General features: G+C 44.2%; 1 protein-coding gene across 1 annotated transcript in view; it reads left to right on the top strand.

The window, feature by feature from the left end:
* Positions 1–26,545, top strand: part of BTK (Bruton tyrosine kinase) — a 303,555-nt gene that overhangs the window by 171,094 nt on the left and 105,916 nt on the right. The window contains exons 7-8 of the mRNA XM_073639658.1: positions 7,918–7,985; positions 23,391–23,581. Of these exons, the coding sequence (XP_073495759.1) occupies positions 7,918–7,985; positions 23,391–23,581 (259 nt within the window). The remainder of the gene's footprint in view (positions 1–7,917; positions 7,986–23,390; positions 23,582–26,545) is intronic.

Genomic DNA, 26,545 nt, shown 5'->3' on the forward strand with positions numbered 1-26,545 from the left:
CCAGATCCAGTTTATAAGGGCAGAATTCTCCCCTCCCAGGACTGGGGCAGGAGTATGTTGCATGTTTAAGGGATCCTGACCAGGAAACCTCCCACTTGCTCTCCGACGTAATCTCTATTACTGTGGTGACCAGACCCCTGGGGTGCCACACATGGCTCTTGTAAGGGGCATTGCAGTACCTCATAATTTTTGGAAAGCATTCCATTCACTGCTTAGGCCAACAGTGCACAGGAGACCCAGTTGCTATAAATGGAAAAAAAGGTTTAGTTAACGCCCTCTGACCTCCATGTCATTTCCAAGGGGCATTGGAGTGCCTCGAAATTTTTGGTAGGCATTGCACTCACTGTATGCCCTATAACTGTGTAGCCGAACCGCTCCTTTTGTTACAGAAACATATCCTACAAGACATATCTGGTTGACTGGCCTGATATTGATGTGAATGGTCCCTGTTCCTCCTGCTCTTTCTCCTTTGCCACTACCTCATCCATCATTTATCACCTGAAGCTTTGTTTTAACGGGAGTCATAGAACTTGGATAGTAGCAGGAAAACATCCAGCAATCCGCGGAGGAAGTAGGATATGCGCCAAAACGCTGACCTCCTCAGGCCTAACCGCTACTACATACATGCGCTTGCATTACAACAAAACAAAGCAGATGCTAACTTCTATCATCCTCATCATGCTCCTCACCTTGGCACTCTCAACTCCCCTGATGGAGAAGCCAGGGCCCACCGGAGGAGTCTGATAGTCCGGTGGGCTCGGCCAATGCTGCCGTAAAGCAGGCCAGGCTAAGAAAAGTGTGGGAAAGGTTACCGGTACAAATAGGGGTGGCTGGGGACCGAGTATGGACACCCGGCCACCCCCTGGAGGCTGGGGAGCAAGCGGGGACACCCGGATTCCGCCTCCACATGCCTAAAAGGCCCAATTTAAAGTGTAAGCAAGCAAGCAGTATGGTATTGCAGCCTGGGTTTGGGTGGGTGGCAGGCTGCATACTTGCGCTTGCATTGCAAGGAATGGGAGAGGTACAATTGAACACTGCCCTGGGACAAGGACTTGAATGGGGATAGTTGGAAGTCTGCAACGACAGGTGCAAGGTGGGAGGCATCTTCGCATGTACCATGAACAGGGGTTTGGCATGCACACACTACAGCGGAATAGGCTCTCCTTCCCACTAAATGCACTGGGGAGGGCACAGGTAATGTTTTGGCATACGCGCTTAATCTTATGTATAAGGCACACCAGGACAAATAGGGGCGGCTGGGGACTGAGTATGGATACCTCGCTGCCGAAGCAGCCATGAGGTAGTGGCCAGCTTCGGCCTCCTCTAAACTAAAAGGCCCCATTTCAAGTGCAAGCTAGCAGTATGAATTGCAGTCTGGGGGTGGGTGGGTGGCAGGCTGCACACTTACACTTGCATTAAAAGAAAACATAGCAGATGCTAACTTCTGTCATCATCAACATGCTCCTCACCTTGGCACTCTCAACTCCACCGATGGAAAAGTCAGGGCCCACCGGAGGAGTCTGGTTCTCTGGTGGGCTCGTCCAATGCTGCCTAAAGCAGGCCAGGCTAAGAAAAGTGTGTGGGGGGATGTTCCAAGGAGAAATGGGGGTGGCTGGGGACCGTTTATGGACACCCGACTGCCCCCAGGCGGCTGGGGACCGTGTGGACACTCGGCCGCGGGGCGGCTGGGGACTGAGTATGGACACCCGGCCGCCGGGCGGCTGGGGACTGAGTATGGACACCCGGCCGCCAACACAGCCATGACGTGGTGGCCAGATTCCGCCTCCACATGCCTAAAAGGCCCAATTTCAAGTTCAAGCAAGCAAGCAGTATGGTATTGCAGCCTGGGGGTGGGTGGGTGGCAGGCTGCATACTTGCGCTTGCATTGCAAGGAATGGGAGAGGTACAATTGAACACTACCCTGGGACAAGGACTTGAATGGGGATAGTTGCAAGTCTGCAACGACAGGTGCAAGGTGGGAGGCATCTTCGCATGTACCATGAACAGGGGTTTGGCATGCACACACTACAGCGGAATAGGCTCTCCTTCCCACTAAATGCACTGGGGAGGGCACAGGTAATGTTTTGGCATACGCGCTTAATCTTATGTATAAGGCACACCAGAACAAATAGGGGCGGCTGGGGACTGAGTATGGATACCTCGCTGCCGAAGCAGCCATGAGGTAGTGGCCAGCTTCGGCCTCCTCTAAACTAAAAGGCCCCATTTCAAGTGCAAGCTAGCAGTATGAATTGCAGTCTGGGGTTGGGTGGGTGGCAGGCTGCACACTTACACTTGCATTAAAAGAAAACATAGCAGATGCTAACTTCTGTCATCATCAACATGCTCCTCACCTTGGCACTCTCAACTCCACCGATGGAAAAGTCAGGGCCCACCGGAGGAGTCTGGTTCTCTGGTGGGCTCGTCCAATGCTGCCTAAAGCAGGCCAGGCTAAGAAAAGTGTGTGGGGGGATGTTCCAAGGAGAAATGGGGGTGGCTGGGGACCGTTTATGGACACCCGACTGCCCCCAGGCGGCTGGGGACCGTGTGGACACTCGGCCGCGGGGCGGCTGGGGACTGAGTATGGACACCCGGCCGCCGGGCGGCTGGGGACTGAGTATGGACACCCGGCCGCCAACACAGCCATGACGTGGTGGCCAGATTCAGCCTCCACATGCCTAAAAGGCCCAATTTCAAGTTCAAGCAAGCAAGCAGTATGGTATTGCAGCCTGGGGGTGGGTGGGTGGCAGGCTGCATACTTGCGCTTGTATTGCAAGGAATGGGGGAGGTACAATTGAACACTGCCCTGGGACTAGAACTTGCATGGGGATAGTTGCAAGTCTGCATCTTCTGATGTGGCAAGGATCACTTATGATGGGCACACTGTTAGACAGTGACCTGGGAGTCAGAGATCCTTCCAGGGGTCTTCCCCATGCTGTTCCCATGTCTTTTCAGCACTTTATGCATGTGTCACACAGCACATGGCCAGATAAGGTTGTAAAATGTTAAAATGACATTTCCCGGTGAATGCATTTGTCATTGTTGAAAGCAATACAAAAGTGCAAAAACGCATAAAAAATGCTACTTCTGAACATAGCCGAAGGTGTGGAGGAGTATTTTTGTTTTTGGTCATTTATTTTAACTTATACACAAGTCTTTTCCCTGGAAAGGATGTTCCTTAACATATTTCACAGGAAAAAAGTTTCACTTTCGTTTTATTGTGAGCCTGTAAAAGTGGCTTAATACCTCTGACCACGTTGTTGACAGCAGTGACCTGGGGGTCAGAAATGCTTCCTGGGGCGATCCCCATGCTGTCCCCATGTCATTTGAGCACTGTCACTATCGTTTTGGGCACTTGTTAGGCTTTTAAAAGACTGCCGGGGGTGCCACCGCAAAAATGCTCGAGTCACCCATAGACTAACATTGGGCTCGTTGCTCGGGTCGAGCACCCGAGTATCACGGCGAGCTCGGCCCGAGCTTCGAGCACCCGAGCATTTTAGTGCTCGCTCAACACTAGTCCCCACCGATCTTGAACAAAGGGCTGAATGGAGCAGAGGTTGCTCATCCTCACTACTGCTCCGTTCATTCTAATGGGAATGCTGAAGATCAGCAGAGTGCTGCGCTTGGCAATCTATTAAGAATAAATGGAGTTGTAGTGTGAATGATCAACCTCCACTATGGTTCTTGGAAAAACTGGGGGTTCAACCACTTGAGGATAGGGGATAACTTTCCAACTTGAGACAACCCCTTTTAAGGAGTATTAACACTGCAGCCAATAATGGGGAGACTGATCATCGATCTATCCAAACAGACCTGTCGATCACCCGATGCATGAGTAAAACATTCATTCGTCTAGTGAAATGATTTTTAAGCTTATTGAAAGGGAATCTGTCACCCCAAAATGTCAATTAGGTTGCGTGCACACGATGCGTTTTTCACGCGTTTATGCTGCGGAATTTCCGCAGCGGAGACGCATCAAAAACGCATTGTAATCCACACCCCATGGTCCCCAATGGCATTCCGCAATGTCAATGCACATGCTGCGGATTTTTCCGCAGCGCAAATAAATCCGCAGCATGTTCATTAATTTTGCAGAAGCGCCGCCATTGACTTGCATTGAGACGCATAATATCCGCGTCTATACATTTGTACAAGCGGATAACATGCGTCTCAATGTGCGGATGGTACCCAGTTCTGGAGGAGAGGAGACTCTCATCCAGACCTGGGTACCATTGTACCTGTAAAAAAAAGAATAAAATAAAAAATAAAGTTTATATTCACCTGTCCGGCGGCTTCTCTCTGCTTGCCGGCAGCGCTTCTCCTTCCAGGACCTGAGATGACGTCGTGGTCATGAGACCGCAGGCTGTCTCGCGATGTGCCGGCAACCCGGAAGAAGCCAGGACGAGCGCTGCAGCACACGCCGGGGCATCGGGGGTGAGTATAGCTTTATTTTTTTTATTTTTACAGTCACACTGTATAAATCCATGCCGTTTGCATGGATCTATACAGTGTGACCTAGTTGTCAAGCACTTTCCAAATGATGCTATCGCCTGGAAAGTGCTTGTCAGTCCGCATGTGGAAACACATGCGTTAACGCATGTGGCTACGCATGTGAATCCGCATGTATTCCGCAGGAAAAACGCATGCACAATCTGCATGCGTTTTTTTTCTGCCAGGGAGATGCAGAAATGCTGCAGAAATTTTCTGCTTCATTTCTGCATCGTGAGCACATAGCCTTAGGCTATGTGCGCACGATGAGTATTTGATTGCAGAAATTTCTGCAACGTTTCTGCATCTCTTTGCAGGAAAACGCAACCTCAAAAATGTTGCGTTTTTGCCGCATCTTTTGCCTGTGTTTTTTCAGTGCACTGAATGGGTGAAAAACGCACGAAGAATTGACATGCTGCAGATTATTTTCTGCACCAAATCTTCACGTCAAAAATACTCAACGTGTGCATGACACTTCAGATTTCTCATTCACTTTTCTGGCATCAGGATTGCTTCAAGGTTTGTCACAAATCTGCGGAGAAAAAATGCGACAAAAACGCACCAAATCTGCAACGGGTGCACACAGCCTTAGTCTGTAGTAATACTTACATTGGGTGGAACAAGTATTGAACACGTCACCAATTTTCTAAATAAATCATCCTATGGATGCGCCATTTCTGGGGCGGCTGACGGCGGTGTTTCTAGCCTGGGAGGGGGCCAATATTCATGGCTCCCTTCCTGGGCTATTAATATCAGCCCCCAGCTGTCTGCCTAGCCTTTGCTAGCAATTAAATTAGGGGGGACCCCACGTCATTTTTTTGGGGGGGTCCCCCATTTTAATAGCTAGTAAAGGCTAGGTATTCAGCTGGGAGCTGATATTAGTAGCCTGGGAAGCTCCGTGGGTATTACCCCCTTCCCAGGCTTCAAACATCTGCCCCAGCCGTCTGCTTAACCTCCGCTAGAGACTAAAATTAAGGGGAACCCCACGCCAATTTTTTTTTAAATAAATCCTTTATTTTAACACTAAATGACAAGTACAGTAAGCAACACTGTCACTGTACTTCATATATATGTGACTGACATGTTTCTATCTATCTAATCTATGTGTGATGCTCTATCTTTCTGTTCTAAATTGTCGGGTACCGGTGTATGCGCTACTGAATTGCCGGCTTTTCATGTAATACATTCTACATTATTCTTAGTTGTTTTACTTCATGTAGAATTAACCTACAAGGAAAGAAAGGGTTTATTTTCATTCCGATATTAGTGTCCCATTGACTTGCATTGGTTTCCGGTATCGGAATCGGCGATATCCGATACTTTTTGAGTATCGGTCCGATCCAATCCGATACGATATTTCCTGATATCGGAAGGTATCGCTCAACACTAATTGATAACCCAAATTAACTGGTAGATTTCAGACAACCCTTTTAATAGTTAAAATCAATCAGTAGTGCTACAGAAAGTCACAGTGTAGCCCAGGCCTTATGGAGTTCTGGAGCGAGAACCCACATATTTTGGACTATAATGAGGGTTCATTCCTCAAATAGAGGAGTACGGATTTTGCCTTATTTACTTTAAATATGAAATATTGTCTAAAGTTCTCAAAACCTCTATTACTTCTGGACCCATCTCAGTGTTCTCCAGAAATAGTAGCCTATTGTTAGCAAACAGAATCCTCTGTCTGTCCTACTCTCCATCCTGCAATTTCATCTTCTTGTTTTAACATCACAGCAAGGCAAAGTACACTGCTAACAAAGTGCACCCCAGCTTTTTGTCTGTGGACCTACCAATTGACAGTTTTAACTGAGAAGCAATAGTATATGGCAGGTTTCCTGTATCCATCCATGCAGTAATCCTCTACTATCAGTAAGTTATATATTTATTTTTTAAAAAAAAAAATTTGCACTGGCCTTAAGAATTTTTCTCCAAAGCAAAATTTGTGAAGGATAGCCGGCAGAAATAGTCACTTGATAGTGACAAACACCTTTTCAGCACCTGTAGACAAAATTGCTTTCTTTCTCCCTGCTACTTCACTCATCTGTATATAATTTTGTTAGATTTATTAAGGTCGCTCCAGATTTTCTCATCCCCAATATTTGTTTTAAGCTTAGCTAGCCGAGAAATCATGATTCTTGCTAGGAGTTTAACGTTCCAGTTAATGATATAGACTTATAGGAATTGAAATCTGATTTGTCTCCCTTTCTGATTACATTGATCGCCTCATTGTGGTTTTGGTCTGTGAATCTGTAACAAAAACCCTCAATAAACACATTTAAGAGATGTTGATGGTAATGTACCTTATTTTTACATTCAACATCCTTCATTTAATATTGGAAATTTAAGTCTCAAAAAGTGTCCTAGATATGGCAGTGGTTATCTACCTTTACAAATTTATGTAGAAATTTATGCAGAAACTGACAGATTCCTGGAGAGTAGCCTCTGAGTCCTCTGTCAGTTTCCTCAAGAGTTGCAACCATCATCTCTGTTTTCCTGAACTATCATGTCAGATAGCATGGTAGGTGGTAGCCTGGCAGCTCTAAATAAGGCTTTCATGGTCAGGTTTTGTACTAGCTACTCTGTCTCAGAGAAACCTGGTTTTCACCCTTTAAAGGGATTTGGACTTATCCATTGTACTTACATTGAGTCCACTGAGTAGCTTATAGCTGGAGGTGAAGGTTGGCAGGGAATGGCCAGAAAGCCATGTCAATACCATGAGATCAGGGACAGAAACAGAATCACAGGCAGAAGGGTAATCTAAACACAGGCTATGGTCAGAAAAGAGAATTACGCTGTACAAGAGCTGAACAATAGGAATGAACCAGGCCAAGGAAAAACTACAACTGACAACTACCAGCAGTATGCTGGGAGTTTAAGTAGGGTGTGATGCTGTCACATTGGTCACAGCAGGGCACCGATTACTCCTGCTGGTTGCACGCACACCCATCCTGCCAGACTGGGTGGCACTACAGTTTCCAGCCACACTAGTATCCATGGCTGGACAGAGCCTACACCAAATAGAACTTCTGGTCATGAAGTCTCCAACATCACCAGTGCCACCCACAGCGGCACCTGGTGAAAGAAGCTGTCATTGGAGGCTCAGATCCACGTGTAGATGTGAAACATCTAAGACAATTAGAAGAATTAGTTTAAGGTTAAAGGTCGATGCGTCCATAAATCTGTTTATTCAGGAGAAAAAGGTTGCAAACCTGGTTGTCAGAAGAAACTCAGACAGATTTATTTCTTTGCTATCTTACGCTATCATATGTCCAGTTTTCATGTATTGTGACCATAAAGAGATTGTGATATATTACATGATGATAAGGTAAAATCCTTAACATAGAAACAACAAATATTTCAATCTACTTTTACCTTTATCTAAAATATAAGATGTTTTAAAATGACATTTGTATTTCTTTCTCTATTATACAGTGCTAAAGAATGATTCTTCAAAGAGAAGATCTCGAAAACCACTTCCTCCCGCACCTTCTGATTCTTTGGTAAAAACAAAAGCAGAATGGCAATTCATGTATAAAAGATAGTCCATCCAACATACTTGCTCTCCAGTTATATCCTTAATTTATTGTGTATACTATCTAGTATTACATGTGTTATACTCATCTGCTCCAAGATTAACAGCGTATTTGCTTTACAAGTGCTAATACAAGTGGAGTCCATCCAGTTTTAGTTTATATATAGGTTCAAAATTCTCTGGATTTATCTGGCTCAAACTATGCTGAGGTCTAAAGGGAACCCTTTCTCTTTGTGGGGAGTGCCAATACATTGTAAGGAAACAATAGTGCAGCGGTCTCAGGGAGCGCCAAAGGAATACTGGACAATTTAATAGATGGCAACCGACTTTTATTCTTCCTCCAATACCACTGCCACAACGCATTTCAACGGTCTAAGCCGTCTTCATCAGGTGGACGGCTTAGAATCATAGAATCATAGAATGGTAGAGTTGGAAGGGACCTCCTGGGTCATCTGGTCCAACCCCCTGCTCAAAGCAGGATTCACTAGATCATCTCAGACAGATGTCTGTCCAGCCTCTGTTTGAAGACGTCCATTGAAGGGGAACTCACCACCTCTCGTGGCAGCCTGTTCCACTCATTAATCACCCTAACTGTCAAAAAGTTTTTTCTAATATCTAATCTGTGTCTCCTCCCATTTAGTTTCATCCCGTTGCTTCTAGTCTTTCCTTGTGCAAATGAGAATAAAGATGATCCTTCTACAATGTGACAGCCCTTGACATATTTGTAGACAGCTATTAAGTCTCCTCTCAGTCTTCTTTTTTGCAAGCTAAACATTCCCAAATCCTGCAACCGTTCCTCATAGGACATGGTTTGCAGACCAGTCACCATTCTGGTCGCTCTTCTCTGAACTTGCTCCAGTTTGTCTATGTCTTTTTTAAAATGTGGTGCCCAAAACTGTACACAGTATTCCAGATGAGGTCCGACCAAAGAGGAGTAAAGACCGATAATGACTTCACGTGATCTAGACTGTATGCTTCTGTTAATACATCCCAGAATTGTATTTGCCTTTTTTGCTGCTGCATCACACTGTTGACTCATGTTCAGTCTATGATCTATTAGTATACCTAAGTCTTTTTCACATGTACTGTTGCTTAGCTCTATTCCTCCCATTCTGTATATGCTTTTTTCATTTTTATTGCCCAGATGTAGTACTTTGCATTTTTCCCTGTTAAAAACCATTCTGTTGGTTGCTGCCCACTGCTCCAGTTTATTTAGGTCTTTTTGAATCCTCTCTCTCTCTTCTCTAGTATTAGCTATCCCTCCTAGCTTTGTGTCATCAGCAAATTTAATCAGTTTACCCTCAATTCCTTCATCTAAATCATTGATAAAGATGTTGAACAATACAGGTCCCAGGACGGAGCCCTGTGGTACCCCACTTGAGACATTCATCCAGCTGGATGTGAAGCCATTTACAACCACCCTTTGAGTCCGATCACTAAGCCAGTTATGAATCCACCTAACAGTTGCCTGGTCCATTGCATACTTGGTCATTTTTTCAATAAGGATGGTGTGAGATACTTTGTCAAATGCTTTGCTGAAGTCAAGATATACTATATCTACAGCATTTCCCTGATCCACCCAGTCAGTGATTCTGTCATAGAAGGAAATTAAGTTAGTCTGACATGACTTGTTAGTTACAAACCCATGCTGACTCTGGTTAATCACTTCATTCTTATCCATGTACTTACATACATGTTGTTTAATAATTTGTTCAAAGATCTTTCCTGGTATAGAAGTCAGACTCACCGGCCTATAGTTCCCTGGGTCCACCTTCTTCCCCTTTTTGAAGATAGGAACAACATTTGCTCTTCTCCAGTCTTCTGGGACTTCTCCTGTTCTCCAAGAATTTTCAAAGATTATGGAGAGTGGTTCTAAAATTTCTTCTACGATCTCCTTCAGTACTCTGGGGTGTAATTCATCTGGACCTGGAGACTTGAACTCATTTATGTTAGCTAAATATTCCCTCACAATCTTTCTGTTTACAGATAACTTGGATTCCTCTATTCCTTTAAAAGGACAGTGAAGATCAGTTGATGTTACATTTTCTTTCTGAGAGAAAACAGATGCAAAATAGGAATTAAAAAGTTCGGCCTTCTCAACATCCTCTCTTACCATTTCTCCATTTTCATCCTGTAAAAATCCTATAGCATCTTTGACTTTTCTTTTACTTTTGACATACCCCCAAAATCCTTTTTTATTGCTTTTGACATCTCTTGCAAGCCTTAATTCATTGTCAGCTTTAGCTAACCTGATACGTGCCCTGCAGGATCTGCAGACTGCATTATAATCTTCTTTAGATATGCCTCCCTCTTTCCATTTAATAAACATTTCTTTCTTTCTTTTTAGCATGTGTTTAAGTTCTGTGTTCATCCATCCTGGTTTCCTTAAATGCTTCCCATTCTTCCTACTTTTCGGGATTGTTAACGATTGTGCTTTGAGAATCTCATTTTTAAAAATTTCCCATCCTTCCTGAACATTTTTGTCCTTAAGGACATCCAGCCATTGGATCCCTCCTATTCTCTTTCTGAGTCTCTTAAAATCTGCCTTTCTAAAATCTAACCTTGAAGTTTGAGTCTTCACATGTCTTCCTCCTCTAGTTATCAAAAATTCTATAATAGCATGATCGCTGCCTCCTAGGGTCCCAGCCACCTTTACCTCCTCAACCATTTCCTCCCTGTTTATAAGGATTAGATCCAAAGTAGCAGATCCCCTTGTTTTCTCCCCTACCTTTTGGAAGATAAAGTTGTCAGCAAGAGAGGATAAGAATTTGCTTGACCTGTTAGTTTTACTTGAGAGAGATTCCCAACAAATGTCTGGATAGTTGAAATCTCCCATGACCACTACGTCATATTTTTTGGAGAACTTGGTCATTTGATAAATAAAGAGTTCATCCATATCTTCAGCTTGCCCAGGTGGCCTGTAGTAAATGCCTACAATGGTGTCCTTTCCGTTGTTCTCTCCTTGTATTCTTACCCAAACAGTTTCCACAGAACTCCCAGTCTCTGAAGCTTCAATCTCTGTGCAGATATACGCTTTTCTAACATACAATGCAACACCTCCTCCTCGTTTATCAAGTCTGTTTCTTGCAAATAAGTTGTATCCTTTTAGCCTTTTATTCCAATCATGTGTATCGTCCCACCAAGTTTCAGTGATTCCAATGACATCATATTCCTTTTCCTGCATTAGTAGTTCCAATTCTCCTTGTTTGTTGCCCATGCTTTGTGCATTTGTATAAAAACATTTTAGTTTGTGATTGGTTTCTCTTCCTCCCATATTTTTATTATTTAAATTGTTTTGTCTTTGTTCTTCCTTTCCACTTCCAGTAGCAGAGATCTCAATAGTATTTGTCAGCTGTATGGCTTTTTCTGGCCTTTTGCTTCCCTTCCCACATTGTTCTAGTTTAAAGCTCTCCTGATGAGTGTAGCAAGGCGACTTCCAAATACATGTTTTCCAGTCTTCGTAAGGTGCACCCCATCTCTAGCAAGTAGTCCATCGTATAGGTAATTCATTCCGTGATCCAGAAATCCAAATCCTTGTTGACGGCACCATCGACGTAGCCAGTTGTTCACCTGTAGAATCTTATTCCACCTCATTGTTCCATGGTCATCCACTGGGAGGATGGATGAGAAGACCACCTGCGCTCCCAATTCTTTCACTTTCTTGCCTAAGTCTTCAAAGTCACTGCAGATGGTTTCCAGGTCCTTTCTTGCGGTGTCATTTGTCCCCACATGTATTAGCAGGAATGGGTAGTGATCTGTAGGTCTGAAGAGTCTTGATATCCTGTCAGACACATCTTTAATTTTTGCTCCTGGAAGACAGCACATTTCTCTTGAGGTTATGTCTGGTCTGCAGATAGCGGCCTCTGTTCCTCTTAACAGGGAATCCCCCATGACCACCACTCTCCGTTTTTTCTTCACAACATTCTTCTTTCTCCATCCAGGAGGATTCTGAGGGCTTACAAGGTTATTCATTGCTGGCAAAGTCTTATTTTGCTGTATTTCTTCATGGTTCTCCTGCGTGAGAGCCTGGTACTGGTTCCTGAGCAGTATGGGTGCTGACTGCCTCTCGATCCTCCTGCTTCTGTGGGTCACATGCTTCCATTCCTCTGTTTCGTCAGGTGCAGTTCGAATTTCTTCTCTTTCTGAATCATGAAGAGATAATTCTGCTCTGTCTAAGAACTCTTCACCTTCCTTAATGATTTTCAAGGTAGTTAACCTCTCTTCTAGATTTCGCAACTTTTCCTCCAACAGGGACACAAGCTTGCATTTCTGGCATGTGAAGTTTGGCTTTTCCACTGGCAAGTCTGTGAACATGTAGCAGGATATGCAGCTCACCAAATGGTTCCTGGACTCTTCCATGTTCTTATTGTTAATGTTCTGAAAACAGTGAAAAAAGCTTAAAAAAAAAGCTTCAAAATGCGCGCGCCAGTAGGCGCGCGGTTTACCGATGTCCTGTTTTCAGCTCCAACAGCCAAAATCCAGTGTTCCTTGAGCTCGCGGAGACTCTTCACTTACCCCAAAATGCAGTGGGAATATGCAAATTATCTCCTCAGGACTCCTCCCCTGGTTTACCGATGTCCTGTTTTCAGCTCCAACAGCCAAAATCCAGTGTTCTTTGAGCTCGCGGAGACTCTTCACTTACCCCAAAATGCAGTGGGAATATGCAAATTATCTCCTCAGGACTCCTCCCCTGGTTTTTGAAACGCGTTGAAACGCGTTGTGGCAGTGGTATTGGAGGAAGAATAAAAGTCGGTTGCCATCTATTAAATTGTCCAGTATTCCTTTGGCGCTCCCTGAGACCGCTGCACCATTGTTTACTTGTGAAATATCTCCATATGGAGCCAAAGCGGCAGGAGCAGCCTGGTCTATTTGGATGTGTGAGGACCTGCGGTTATCCAGCCACCAGGTTAAACTACTGAGGACCTGCGGTGACGTGGTATCTGGTCCGGCAGGATCGTGTGACCACTTGAGGAGCACGGAGTTGCGAGGCAAACACCGACAGGACGGTATTACAAATAGAGGTGACCCGGAGCCTCATTAATCACACGCTTAATCTTGGTTGTGTAGACGTACACAACCATCACAGGTGAGTGCACTGGCACTTTTTAAATTATTTAAATAGCCCTGTGAGTCTACACATGCGCCCTTTCTTTTCTTTTCGCAATACATTGTAAGGAGACTTGTAGGCCATGCAGTGCTCTTCTAGGAATTTAAAGATACAAATATCCCCTTTAGAAAGAAAAAGACAGGAACTCTAGTGCTTCCTTTTGGTGGTAGTAATACTAAAAGTCAATATCGACCCTTTAACCCCTTTACAACCCAAGGTGGTTTGCACGTTAATGACCAGGCCAATTTTTACAATTCTGACCACTGTCACTTTATGAGGTAATTACTCTGGAACGCTTCAACGGATCCCGCTGATTCTGAGATTGTTTTTTCGTGACATATTGTACTTCATGATTGTGGTAAAATTTCTTCGATATCACTTGCGTTTATTTGTGAAAAAAATGGAAATTTGGCAAAAATTTTGAAAATTTTGCAATTTTCAAAATTTGAGTTTTTATGCCCTTAAATCAGAGAGATGTCACACAAAAGAGTTAATAAATAACATTTCCCACATGTCTACTTTACATCAGCACAATTTTGGAACCAAAATTTTTTTTGTTAGGGAGCTATAAGGGTTAAAAGTTGACCAGCGATGTCTCATTTTTCCAACAAAATTTACAAAACCATTTTTTAGGGACCACATCACATTAGAAGTGACTTTGAGGGGCCTTAATGACAGAAAATACCCAAAAGTGACACCATTCTAAAAACTGCACCCCTCAAGCTGCTCAAAACCACATTCAAGAAGTTTATTAACCCTTCAGGTGCTTCACAGGAATTTTTGGAATGTGTAAGAAAAAAATGAACATTTAACTTTTTTCACAAAAATGTTACTTTTGACACAATTTTTTTTATTTTCGCATTGGGTAACAGGAAAAAATGGACCCCAAAATTTGTTGTGCAATTTCCCCTGGGCACGCAGATACCCCATATGTGGGGAAAAAACACTGTTTGGGCGCACGGAAGGGCTCGGAAGGGAAGGAGCGCCATTTGACTTTTTGATTGTAAAATTTGCTTGAATAATTAGCGGATGCCATGTTGCGTTTGGAAAGCCCCTGATGTGCCTAAACAGTGGAGCTCCCCCACAAGTGACCCCATTTTGGAAACTAGACCCCCCAAGGCACCTATCTAGATGCATAGTGAGCACTTGGAATCCTCAGGTGCTTCATAAATTGATTCGTAAAAATGAAAAAGTGGAAAAAAAAATACTTTTTCATTTTTACGAATCAATTTGTGAAGCACCTAGGGGTTCCAAGTTCTCACTATTTTGGAGACTATACCCCTCAAGGATTTTATTAAGGGGTATAGTGAACATTTTGAACCCAGAGGTACGACAGAATTTGATAACTTATTCAATATGATGACCTAATGTTGTCATTACTCTTGAGCGCAAGTGCTCGCTACTTGAGTTTGCATCGCGTACTCAGGTATGCACCATGTATCATGGGTGCTCAAGTGAAATTCTCGAGTCCCCGCCCGCATGTTTCACAGTTATTAGACACCCCAAAAAAAACATGCGGGGATCGCTCGTGCATGGCAGGTTTTTTTGGCCGCGAAGCATATGGGGCGGAGACTCAAGCACCCGCGATACTCAGTTCATACCCGAGCACCCCATGCAAACTCAAGTAGCGAGCACTTGCGCTCAACACTAGTTGCCATATCGTCGTCTTTTTTTTTTTCTTTTTTTTTTTAACTTTTGAAAAAAAATACAACCCCAACCCTAACATTAGCACAACCCCAACCCCAGCCCTAGCGTTTATTTTTTACGCCGTTCCCCATGCAATATAAGTGATGAGATTACTTTATTCTTCGGGTCGGTGCGATTACAGCGATACCAGAATCATATTAGGTTTTTATGATTGACAGCTGTCACACACTAAAAGACACATATTTTGTAAAATCTAGTTTTTGCATCTCCATATTTTGGCCGCCAGAGTCATGTGACGGCTTGTTTTTTGCGGGATGAGTTGACATTTTTTTTGGTGCCATTTTCAGGCATGTGACATTTTTTGATCGCTTTCTATTCCAGCTTTTGGGAGGCAGAATAAACAGAAACCAACAATTCAGGAATTGTTTTTTTTGTTTTTTTTTTATTCTGCTCCAGGTGTGGTAAAATTGATGAGGTAGCTTTATTCTTCGGGTCAGTACGTTTACAGCGGTACCACATTTATATCGTTTTTTATGTTTTGGCACTTTTACACAATAAAAGCTATTTTATAGAAAAAAATATTTTTTTGCATTGCTTTATTCTGAGAGCTGTAACTTTTCGATTTTTCGGATGATGGAGCTGTATGGTGGCTTGTTTTTTGCGGGACAAGATGAAGTTTTCAGCGGTACCATTTTTATTTATATTCGTCTTTTTGATCGCGGTATGATGATAAACCATTGTTTTTTGCTTTTTTTTTTTTTTTTTACCGTTGTCTCTGAAGGGGTTAACTAGTGGAACAGTTTTATAGGCCAGGTCGTTACGGACGTGGCGATACCAAATATGTGTACTTTTATTGTTTGCTTGTTTTTTCATAATATTTATTGATGGGTACATTATATTTTTATTTTTAGTGGATTATTTTTTTTATTTATTTTTTTTTTAACATATTTTTACCATTTTTTTTTATTTTTTTTTTTCACTTTCTGGGAGTTTTTACACTTTTTTACTTTGTCCCACTGTGGGACTTTCACTTTTTTTATTCTGATCGCCTGCACAGCATAGGGATGGAGCACCATCCCTGTGCCACGCAGGCAGTCAGCGCTGGACAGGGAGAAGATAGTTTGGAGATGCACTGCGCATGTCCAAACAATCTTACTGCTGTCTGGTGACCCGGATGTTGTCATGACGACATCGGGTCGTCATGGCAACACGCGGGAAGCCGCGGCAGACAGCGCTGGAGGCCGGAAGAGGAGGCGAGCATACCTATCACCTCCCCTTGCCTCCGCAATGCTGCGATCGACTTAGATCGCAGCATTGCGGGGGTTAATGTGCTGGGAGCGGTGCGGGATCGCTCCTTGCACATAGTACCGGGTGTCAACTGTGACAATCAGCTGACACCCGGCGGCGATCGCGCCCGCACAGCCTGTGTGCGCGCGCGATCGCCATGACGTACTAATATGGGTCAGGCTCTTAAAGCCCAGGGCACTGACGTGTATTAGTACGTCATGGGCTTTAAAGGGGTTAATGAGCCTTGCCAGATGACTTAAGGCAATATCCAGAACCAAACACTCCATTTGCATACACTTGTCTGGTTTGGCTTTTAATCCTAAATCATGTGGCAAGGCACATTAAGGGGTCGATATTGACTTTTAGTATTGCTACTCTTAATAGGTGCCCCTAGAGTTCTAGTCCTCTTCCTCTCTAAATATGCAAATATCCTCTTTAAATTCCAAGAGGAGCATTGCATTGCCTATAAGAATCCTTAGGCCATCTTGGCACTCTCCGCAAGGAGAAACTTTGACCCTTACACTCTATATCAAAGGCCTCTCGCCTAACCAAATTAGCCCTCCTGCTTTACACTGATGAAAGGCAAACACCCAGAAACACGTGTCTGCAAATTGAGTGTGATATTCCGGATAGCCTATCAGGAAGCACCTAGTTCTCGGTCCTCGATCAGGGTAAGGCATACCACCAAGGGTTTGTCGAAGAGTCCAGTCCAGCCTCTTTGGGGGGGGGACAGAGACAACACCCACGGAGAAAAAGAAGAACACGGGTAGGACTGGGCTTAAAAGAAACAACGCCGTTTTGTCACAACAGCCCATTCTCTGGACAGCAGACCACCAGGATGTATTGGAAGAACTAGTAGACTACCTGGTAAAACCACCCATCTTGGGATATCCTGATTTCAATTTACCATTTGTTCTTCATTGTGACGCTTCTCAAGTTGGATTGGGAGCTGCCCTGTATCAGCATCAAGATGGAAAAATGAGAGTCATCGGTTACAGTTCTAGAGCGTTGACAGACTCCGAGAAGAATTACCATCTACATTCCGGAAAATTGGAGTTCCTGGCATTGAAATGGGCTATCTATGAACGATTTAGAGATTATCTCTACTACAGCAAAGAGTTTGAGGTATACACTAACAACAACTCTTTGACCTGTGTCCTTACTACAGCCAAACTGAATGCAATGGGTCAGAGATGGGCCGCTGAACTAGCTGACTTCAATTTCAGCATCAAGTGCAGGCCAGGAAAATGTAATGCAGATGCTGATGGGTTGTCAAGAATGCCACTAGAGCCTGAGGAGTTCATGCAAAAATGCTCGGAGGAAGTCAGTCTGGAAGCAATTGAGAGCACTACCCAAGCAGTACAAGCTTATCAGGAGGAAGACACACCATTGTGGTGTCCATTGACGGTGGAAACCACCATAAAAGCGAGAGAACAAGATCACCCCCGGTCTATTCAACAACTACCAAAAGGGAAAATTTATAGAGCTCAACGGGAAGATCAGATAATTGGTAGAATATTACTTTATGTGGACCAAAATCAGTTTCCAAGTAAACAGGAGAGAGACAATGAGTCGCCAGCAGTATCTGTTTTGACTGAAGAATCAACAAAGCTTTACCTCAGTGAAGACGGTATCCTGTATCGTAAAGGAGGACAAAAGCAGCAGTTGGTACTACCAAGAGTATTCCGTAGGTTGGTCTTCAAAGAACTCCACGAAAACATGGGACACCTGGGAGTGGAAAGGACAACAAATTTGATCCGTGAACGTTTCTTCTGGCTGTACATGCAGAGAGATATTGAGAGGTACGTGACCAGGGAGTGTGGGTATCTGAAAGATAAACTTCCCTCCTATGGGCAACATCCAAGCTACGTATCCATTTGAGATGGCATCAATAGACTTTCTACATCTCGAGATATGCAAGGGTGGTTACGAATACATCTTGGTGGTGATGGAGCATTTCACTCAATTTGCTCAAGCATATGCCACCACCAATAAATCGGGTTGAACAGCAGCAGAGAAGATCTTCAATGATTTTGCTTTGAGGTTTGGGTTCCCTACGAGGTTACACCACGACCAAGGAAAAGAATTTGAGAACCAGCTCTTTGCCAAGCTAGGAAAGTACTGTAGAATTCAGAGATCCCACACAACGCCCTATCACCCAGAGGGTAATGGACAAGTGGAACGTTTTAACCAGACATTATTGTCGATGTTGCGCACTTTAACAGCTGATGAGAAGAAAGACTGGAAGAGTTCTCTGTCAAAAGAGGTACATGCCTATAACTGTACAAAGAGCGATGCAACGGGTTTCTCACCCTTTTTCCTATTGTATGGACGATCGCCAAGACTGCCAATCAACATTATGTTCGATACTCCTGCGTTAGAGACTTACAGAACGTATCCGGAGGACGTTCGGAAATGGAAGGAACGGATGGCAGAGGCATACAACATAGCGTCCAAAGTGGTTACGCAAGGACAGAGCAAAAGTAAGGAGTACTATGATCGAAAATGTTATGGAGCAGAATTGGTACCAGGAAGCTGGATCCCAGTCAAGAACGTACGTGAGAAAGGCGGTCCAGGAAAACTTAGTTCGTACTGGGAAAACAAGGTGTATGTGGTCGTAAGGAGGAAAGCTGATGACAGCCCAGTGTATGAAATCCGATTGGAAAAGGGAGACAAGAAAACCAGAATAGTCCATCGGAATTTACTGCTACCCTGTGATTATCTCCCACCACAATAAGACTTCCCAGAAGTAGACCGACATTGTCCGAGATCGACTAAGGGACCACCACAGACTGAAGCTCCGGAGGTGGATAGTGACCTTGAAAGTTTCTATGGAGAAGAACACACCGTTGTATTTCTCCGACTGGCAAGGAGAGGGATGTACCGTCCTCAGGAGAATGAACTAAGTCCTGAGGCTCCAGAGTTCATACCAAGGAGTACAGATGATGTCCAATTCAGATCTGATGATCGAACACCGGCCCCTGAAGAGACTGATCGACACTCAGGAGAAGCTGAATTATCAGACGAGACCGTGCGGAAACAAGCGATTCAGGAGAAGTACAGGAACTTACAGAGGCAGCTCCAATAGCATCTGAGGAAGCACGGAAAATGAGTGCTCTTTTGAGAGATATTGTCAGATTATTATTTTATCTCACTACTTTTGTATTTTTCATTTCAGAAAGCTGTTATGCTCTATATGTTGTGTGATTATAGCAGTTTTTATTTCATTGGTCTCCTTTAGTTTTATATTTGTTATGTATCCAATAGATCATCGGTAGTTGTATCTTCAATCTCCCTTCTTGTGGCTGTCAAGCTCTCTTTATGGTACACTTTTTTTGGAGAAGTTTTTGAAGAGTTATTGCTTCTTTTTTAGTATTCTCCTATATAGCTTCAATTTCTGAGAATTATCATAAACTAGCTCTTGGAGAGATATAAACCTGCCTAAAGAATGAAATACCAAAAATAACCAAAACAAATAACAAATTTACCAAAGTATACCAATTGAAAATACAAAAATGCAAAATGCTCCTGTAAAATAAATAAATTACACAAAATTAATCACTAATTATTTTGCATAAATAAAATTATAAAGTCTACAAACAACATATCACAAGAACACGATTCAAAATTGATAAATATCGGGTAAGGGGAGCGAGAAGTGCCAATACATCAGGGGAAAAAAACAATAAGTATAATAAAATAAATATACAGAATAAATAAGATCACATCAGTGTCAATTCTACTAAAGGAGTATTAATTTAGTGTAATTATATGAGAGAATAAAAAAAATATTAATTAACTATATGTAATATACATAAAATGAAATAAAGAATAATAAAGTGCAAGTGCAAACCAAGTAAGACTGGTCAAAAATGAAACACTGATGGCTTGAACGTATAAGCATAAAACATACAACAGATAAATAAAAAACTTTAATGCAGATCTGGGGTCATATTGAACGATGACTTCATGCACCCCAACACGTGATGCCCGAATTGCTTACTCAGGGTGTGATGATGATAAATGATAAATCTAAGCTTGTTTCTAGGTAATGAAGGTAACAAGGTTTCTATTCCTCAATCCCAGGAATAAAATTACAACTTTATTTAAAAACTAATTAAAAACTATATTGAAAAAAATGGGAAGGAAAAATGCGGAGGGAGAGAGGGTGATAAAATAACTTGAGGAGACTGCATGAATTCTTAATCATGATAGCCATGTGATTTATCACTCCTTTTCCCACTCCATTTTTCAACATGGTTTTTCATAATTTTTTAAATACATTTGTAAATGTATTCTTGAGATTGCTGGATGGAAACCTTGTTACCATCACCATTTTACAGAAATATTAGTCCTGAACAGAGCAGCTCGATTACCAGGAATGCTTCAGTACTGCTTTTGCTGTGACTGTGGTCAAGAACTAAGGAAGGTCTTTTTTGAAATTCTGTCTACTGGGACCTTATTCTTTAGCTTCTTGTTACAGTGCACTGAATCCTGTTCCACAAAAGAGTATTTACAATTTCCCATTTTTGGGTATAGGAAAACCTGTTTTTTTTTCCTTCCATCCAAGCGCAGGAACATTTGATCCTGAACTGATCAAGTCTATTTGTGGTCTTCAATGTTCATAGTAGACCTGATTGCTCTTATTAGGGATTCATTTTGTTATACACCCACAGTGTACATTAGGTGTAAAATAAAGAATTAAAAAAAAGAAAATAAACAGCGTGGGCTCTTGCGTAATTTTCATAACCAGACGAAATTCGATCACTGGGGGGCTGATATTACTAGTCAGGGAATGGACCATTAGCCCAAAATGTTCCCGAGCTATTAATAACAGCTCACAGCTGTTTTATTAGCCTTTACTGGCTAGATTACAGGGGGACCCCAGAAAAAATTTGACATGAGGTCACCCTATAAAATCTAGCCAGCAAAGGCTAAACAAACAGCTGTGAGCTGATATTAATAGCCAGGGAAGGAGCCATGGATGCTGGCCCCCTCCGAGGCTAATAATATCATCCCTTCGAGGCCCCAGAAATGGCGAATCAATAAGATGCGCCAATTCTGGCACTTAGCCTCGTTCTTCCCACTTGCCCTGTAGTGGTGGCAAGTGGAGTAATAGGGTTGGGGTTCATGTAAGCCTTGTATTTTCAGCTGACATGCAGCCAAGGTAAGAAATGGAGAGGCATCTATAAGATGCCCCCATTACTAATCCCATAGTCAAATTGTAAAAAAAAACACCCAAAATATTTTATTTGAAATAATGACACAGACTCCTTTATTTATGATTCTTAATTTACCAAAAACAATTATGCTTACCTAATGCTCAATCCACTGAAGCCAATGTGTCCTGTAAGAAAACAAAACAAAAAAAAAAGCAATAACCCTCACCTGTCCGAAGTTCTGTCCCACTCCGTAGTCCATATCTGGGATAAATAATTTTCAACCTGGACGGGGCCAAGGTGCGACCATCTGGGCTGAAAACCACTTGAGGAATGAGTTGCTGCGAGCTCAGCCTCAGTGACTAGTGGTAACATCATAGAGTTCACCGCTGGTCATTGAGGCTGCGTTCCCAGCCAGGGCAATGCACTGCGGTTGACGCGCCCCTGGGCCTGTGTCGCGCTGCGTTGCGCACGCGGGAGCTTACCCGGAGCCGGATCTCTTGAGGGTTGTAGTCTCGTGGCGGTGACCCGGTCCGTGCCCAGGGAGTCAAACTGAGCGGCGATGTAACAGCAGTAGATGCAGGACGACTACGCCACCCGTTGAATGCAGCTATGGAGCTGCCGCTGCAGGACAGTCCGCTGAGGCCGGTGGATGGATGGTGCAGCGTAGATGGTATAACCCCCAACGGGAGGGGTATGGCCTCAGGGCAGCAGATGTGGATGATGGGGGTAGCAGGAACCACTCAGAGACGGTGCGGTGTAATTCAGGGTCTTTACTGGTAACAACGATAGACCCTCCCGGAGTACTTGCTAGTGAACGGGGCCTGGTCAGTCTTTGAGCAGATGGGATCTCCCCTGGCCAGGCGGAGTTGTAGGCCTCCCAAACTGACTGTACTCTTCTGGCTACCTTGCTAGAAGCGGATATAAGTAGCCCACGTCCCTGAGTGTACCGTGTGGTGCTCACCCGTATGGCCGGTGACTCGGGGCCTTCTAATGGCTTCCGCTCCACGATGGCGGTGCTGGTCCCACGCGTGTGACCGTGCCTTCGGGTTTCTGGGCCTGAGGACCTGAAATCCCCTGCCGGTCGGCTTCTGCTGCTGGGTAAGAGTTAGTCCCCACAGCCTCGGACGCCGGGTCCGGTAAGAAAGCTTCTCAGTCAGGGCGAGCCCCTGACTCGTAGTAGTATTGCTTCTGCTGTTTCTTGTCTCTACTCTCCTTGACTGCTAACCCTGCTTCAGCCCCGGGTTTATATAGGGGAAGTTCTTCCCCTCCCAAGACTGGGCAGGAGGTGTGGCATGCACAGGATCCCTGACCAAAGGACCTCCCACCTGCTCTCAGACATAACATTACATGTTACTGTGGAAACCAGACCCCTGGGGTGCCACACGGTGACCTCAGTAAAAGTGCGTGTGTGTTTTATTTCAAATAAAAGACTTTATTCTGGGTATTTGTCTTTATTTACAATATAACTAGAGGATTAGCGATGGAGAGGAGTCTTACAGATGCCTCTCCATTACTAACCCGTGAGGTTGATGTCACCAGACAATACAAAGGTGACATCAACCCCAAAAATATTACCCCACTTGCCACCGCAACAGATCAGTGAGGAGAGCCAGGCAAAGCGCCAGAATTGGTGCATGTAATAGATGCGTCTTTTCTGGGGCAGCTGCGGGCTTCTATTTTTAGGCTGGGGGGGAGCAATATCCATGGCCCCTTACCAGCCTGAGAATACCAGCCCTCAACTGTCTGCTTTAGTTTGGCTGGTTATCAAAAATGGGGGGGGGGACCGCACACCATTTTTTAAAATTATTTATTTAAATCATTATAAAAACGGTGTGGGGACGCCTCTATTCTTGATAACCAGCCTAGCTAAAGCTGACAGCTGAGGGTTGCAGCCTGCTGCCGTCAGTTTTACCTGGCTGGTTATCAAAAATACAGGGGAACCCACGCCATTTTTTTCATTTACTTATAGTGCAGGTGCCAGCAGATGAATTCTCACATGAAATCACCTAAAACATCTAAGTAAAATATTACTTTACAAAACTTGGATGACTGTTAATTTTGACAGGATTTTCATACTTTTTGAAGACCAATTGTAAATGTTACAATATAGAACTCAAAGTACGTAGTTCTATATAGCAAACTATAATATTTGGTTTCTCTTTACCCACAGGTAAAATCTGTAAAGCCTCTACCACCGGCACCAACAAATGCTACTTCTCCACTGGGACCACGGAAAGTTGTAGCAATGTATGATTTCACTCCAATCAATTCTCAGGATTTACAGTTGCTCAAAGGAGAAGAGTATCTGTTACTAGAAGAAGGCAGTGGACAGCCCTGGTTAAGAGCAAGAGATAAAAATGGGTAAAACAATGTATTTGTTATTTTTATTCATTGTGATTAGGGTCAGAAAATATTTTTGATATGCTATGAAGAGCAAAAACAATAGAGAAGATTTTAATAAAAAGAATTTGAGAATTAAAGAAAATTACATTTTGAAGATCAAAGAAAGAAATAAAAAAAAACACATTAAAAAAATATACGATCAATAAGGGCATAATAAAATAATTATATTCTAATTATATATTTTTTTATAATAATTATTAAGATGGGTAAAAGACTGCCCAGTTTTGTCCTTTATCCTGAGGGGCTGTCTCAGGATCCTATTTTCAGGAGAGCTCCTACCTTCCCGCTTGCCAGGGGGCTGTGCACTCCAGTTCGGTGTGCCAGCATGTCTGAGTCTCTTCTTAATAATGCTCTCTCCGATGCTGTTATCACAGGCATTTTTGCCTCTGCAGCATCAAAGGAGTACTGGAGCACAGAGCCTGACAGGATCCACAAATTCGGCCAGCTTCAGAGCTGCACTTGCAAGCCGTATATAGCATTAAACTTGCAAAAGCCACCTGGGATAGACTGCAGAGGTGGTCAGTAACTTTGGCAATGAGATGTAAACTATAAAATTAGAGCACAAAAAAGAGCATTTCAGGTATGTATCAATGTACATTATTTAGATTCATTATACAGTCCTGCTCATCGTTATTGGCACCCATAAAGTTTAAATACTGTAGTGCGGTGGTGTTCACACTGTGCAGTGATGAGGCAGTGACCGAAGGGAAGTCCAACTTAAACAGCTTTATTTAGAAAAAACTCACAAAGTAAAGGTAAACGGTATCCTCCGGATCGCAGCCGGAACCCACAGAGTTCGTAACACAGTCCTTCTCCAACCCATTACCGAGGGCGATGGTACTGTCGTGTTACACTGGGGTGCTCCAGGAGTTTTGCTTTTCCCTTGGCTCTGTGTTCCCTTCACACAGACCTGCGTTGTAGAGCCACCTGCTCTGCAGCTTGTAGACAAAACATTGACACTCCCAAGACCTTGGCTGCAGGTATTAAATGAGAACTGTGGACATGAGCCACAAGCAAGACCCAGGCTGGAGGGAGTGGACCGCCCACTGCCACCTGTAGTCCACTCCAAGAATAAAAGCCCATGCCAGGTTTTCTTAAATCCAGTTTAGCCAAATAGCTTGACCAAGTTCAAACTTTACTTTTAATCTGCACTGCAATCACATCTGTGTCTGTGATTTCAATGCACTCCAGGAAATTCAATATGCCTCTACGCACATCCTAGGATACACATACCGTCCCTCGCATATGATCCCTCTCACTGCCTCACATATCCCCCCCCCCCCCCCCTTTGTTCAAACTTGTGGGGTTGAACACTTGTCACCATACAGGCTGCCCGAGACAGGGCATCCGCATTTCCCTGCGACTTCCCAGCCCGATGTTCCACCGAGAAACTAAAATTTTGTAGGGACAGGAACCATCTGGTAACCCAAGCATTCCTCTCCTTTGTGTTTCTCATACAGATGAGGGGTGAATGGTCCATAACTAAGCGATTGTGTCGCCCAAGCAAATAATAGCATAGGGACTCCAAGGCCCCCTTAATTGCCAAGCACTCTGTTATGCACACGCCCGGGCTAAGCGGCGTGTGCGTGTGATTGTAGTGATTCCACTGGACCGTGCCGGAGAGTGAATGCCTGGAGGGGCGTGACTAAGTATTCACCCGATCCGACCAGGGTCGCACGACGGCATACGACGCCAGTGCACCAAGGAGGAACCGAGCAGAGGGACCAGGTGCTACTCCAGGACAGACCCCGGACACGGCTGTTGACCCACACAGGGGAATACAGGAACAGGCTGGTAGGCTGGCACACAGACTGGTGGGTATAGGCAGGCACGACTGGTATGCAGGCAGGCGGGTATGCAGGCAGGGGGGTAAAGGCAAGCACAGCTAGAGTGCAGACAGGGAGGCACTAGCAGGTAGGAACACAGGCGGGATAGGACCCAGTACACACCGGGACTCAGGAACAATACAGGCAGAGGGTTACAGGCAAGCACAGCTAGAGTGCAGACAAGGCTGAGCAGGGAGGACAGGGCTCTGTTCACACGGAACAGACAGGAAGGGAAAGACAGAGCCAGATACTCACACAGTACTTGCAGAGACAACAAGCAGGAGTTAGGTACGAGTTCAGACTCTGCAGAAAAAGGAAGGGAACGGACATAGAGGCAAAACAGGTAAAGGACAGGAGAGAGTTCAGACTGGAACTGAGTGTACGGAGGAGACCGACACTGCAGAGGGATACAGGAGCGGGTCTGGGAATACGGCCCCCAGAGAGGCGGAACGAACAGGCAAGGAGCGTGTTCAGACAGGACAGACCAGACGCAGGAGCGGGTCTAGGAAATCGGCCACTAAAAGGCGGAACGAACAGGCAAGGAGCGTGTTCAGACAGGACAGACCAGAGAACACAAAAAGGACACAGTTCAGACATGGGAGCTGATACCACAAAGCAGGAGACATACAGGACTCAGTTCAGACACGGGAGCTGAAACCGCAAAGCAGGAGACATACAGGACTCAGTTCAGACACGGGAGCTGATACCGCAAAGCAGGAGACATACAGGACTCAGTTCAGACACGGGAACTGATACAAAAAGCAGGAGACAAGAGACGGGACCTGGCACCTTCAGAGTGCAAGCACACACTGAAGGAAACACTATGCTCAGGCAGGGATAGAAGGGAGCTGCTGAGCTATATACCAAGTGACAGACAGCAATAGGCTGAGGACGCACAAGGGGTGTGACCCACAGCAGGTACAAAAGGCAGGAAGTGATCGGGCGCCGCCCTTAAGCAGCAGAAACAGACACAAACAGACAGCATGGAGGGAAGCCAGAGAGACATTCTGGACAGGAGATCAAGTGCGCCCTCTTGCACAGTGGGAGATGGACCACCATGCAAGGACGCCGCCAGGTATGTTACACACTCCTTCTC

The sequence above is a fragment of the Phyllobates terribilis genome, unplaced genomic scaffold (assembly GCF_046119375.1).
Source record: "Phyllobates terribilis strain yellow unplaced genomic scaffold, ASM4611937v1 Scaffold_7__3_contigs__length_470593459, whole genome shotgun sequence".
Classification (NCBI taxonomy): Eukaryota; Metazoa; Chordata; class Amphibia; order Anura; family Dendrobatidae; genus Phyllobates; species Phyllobates terribilis.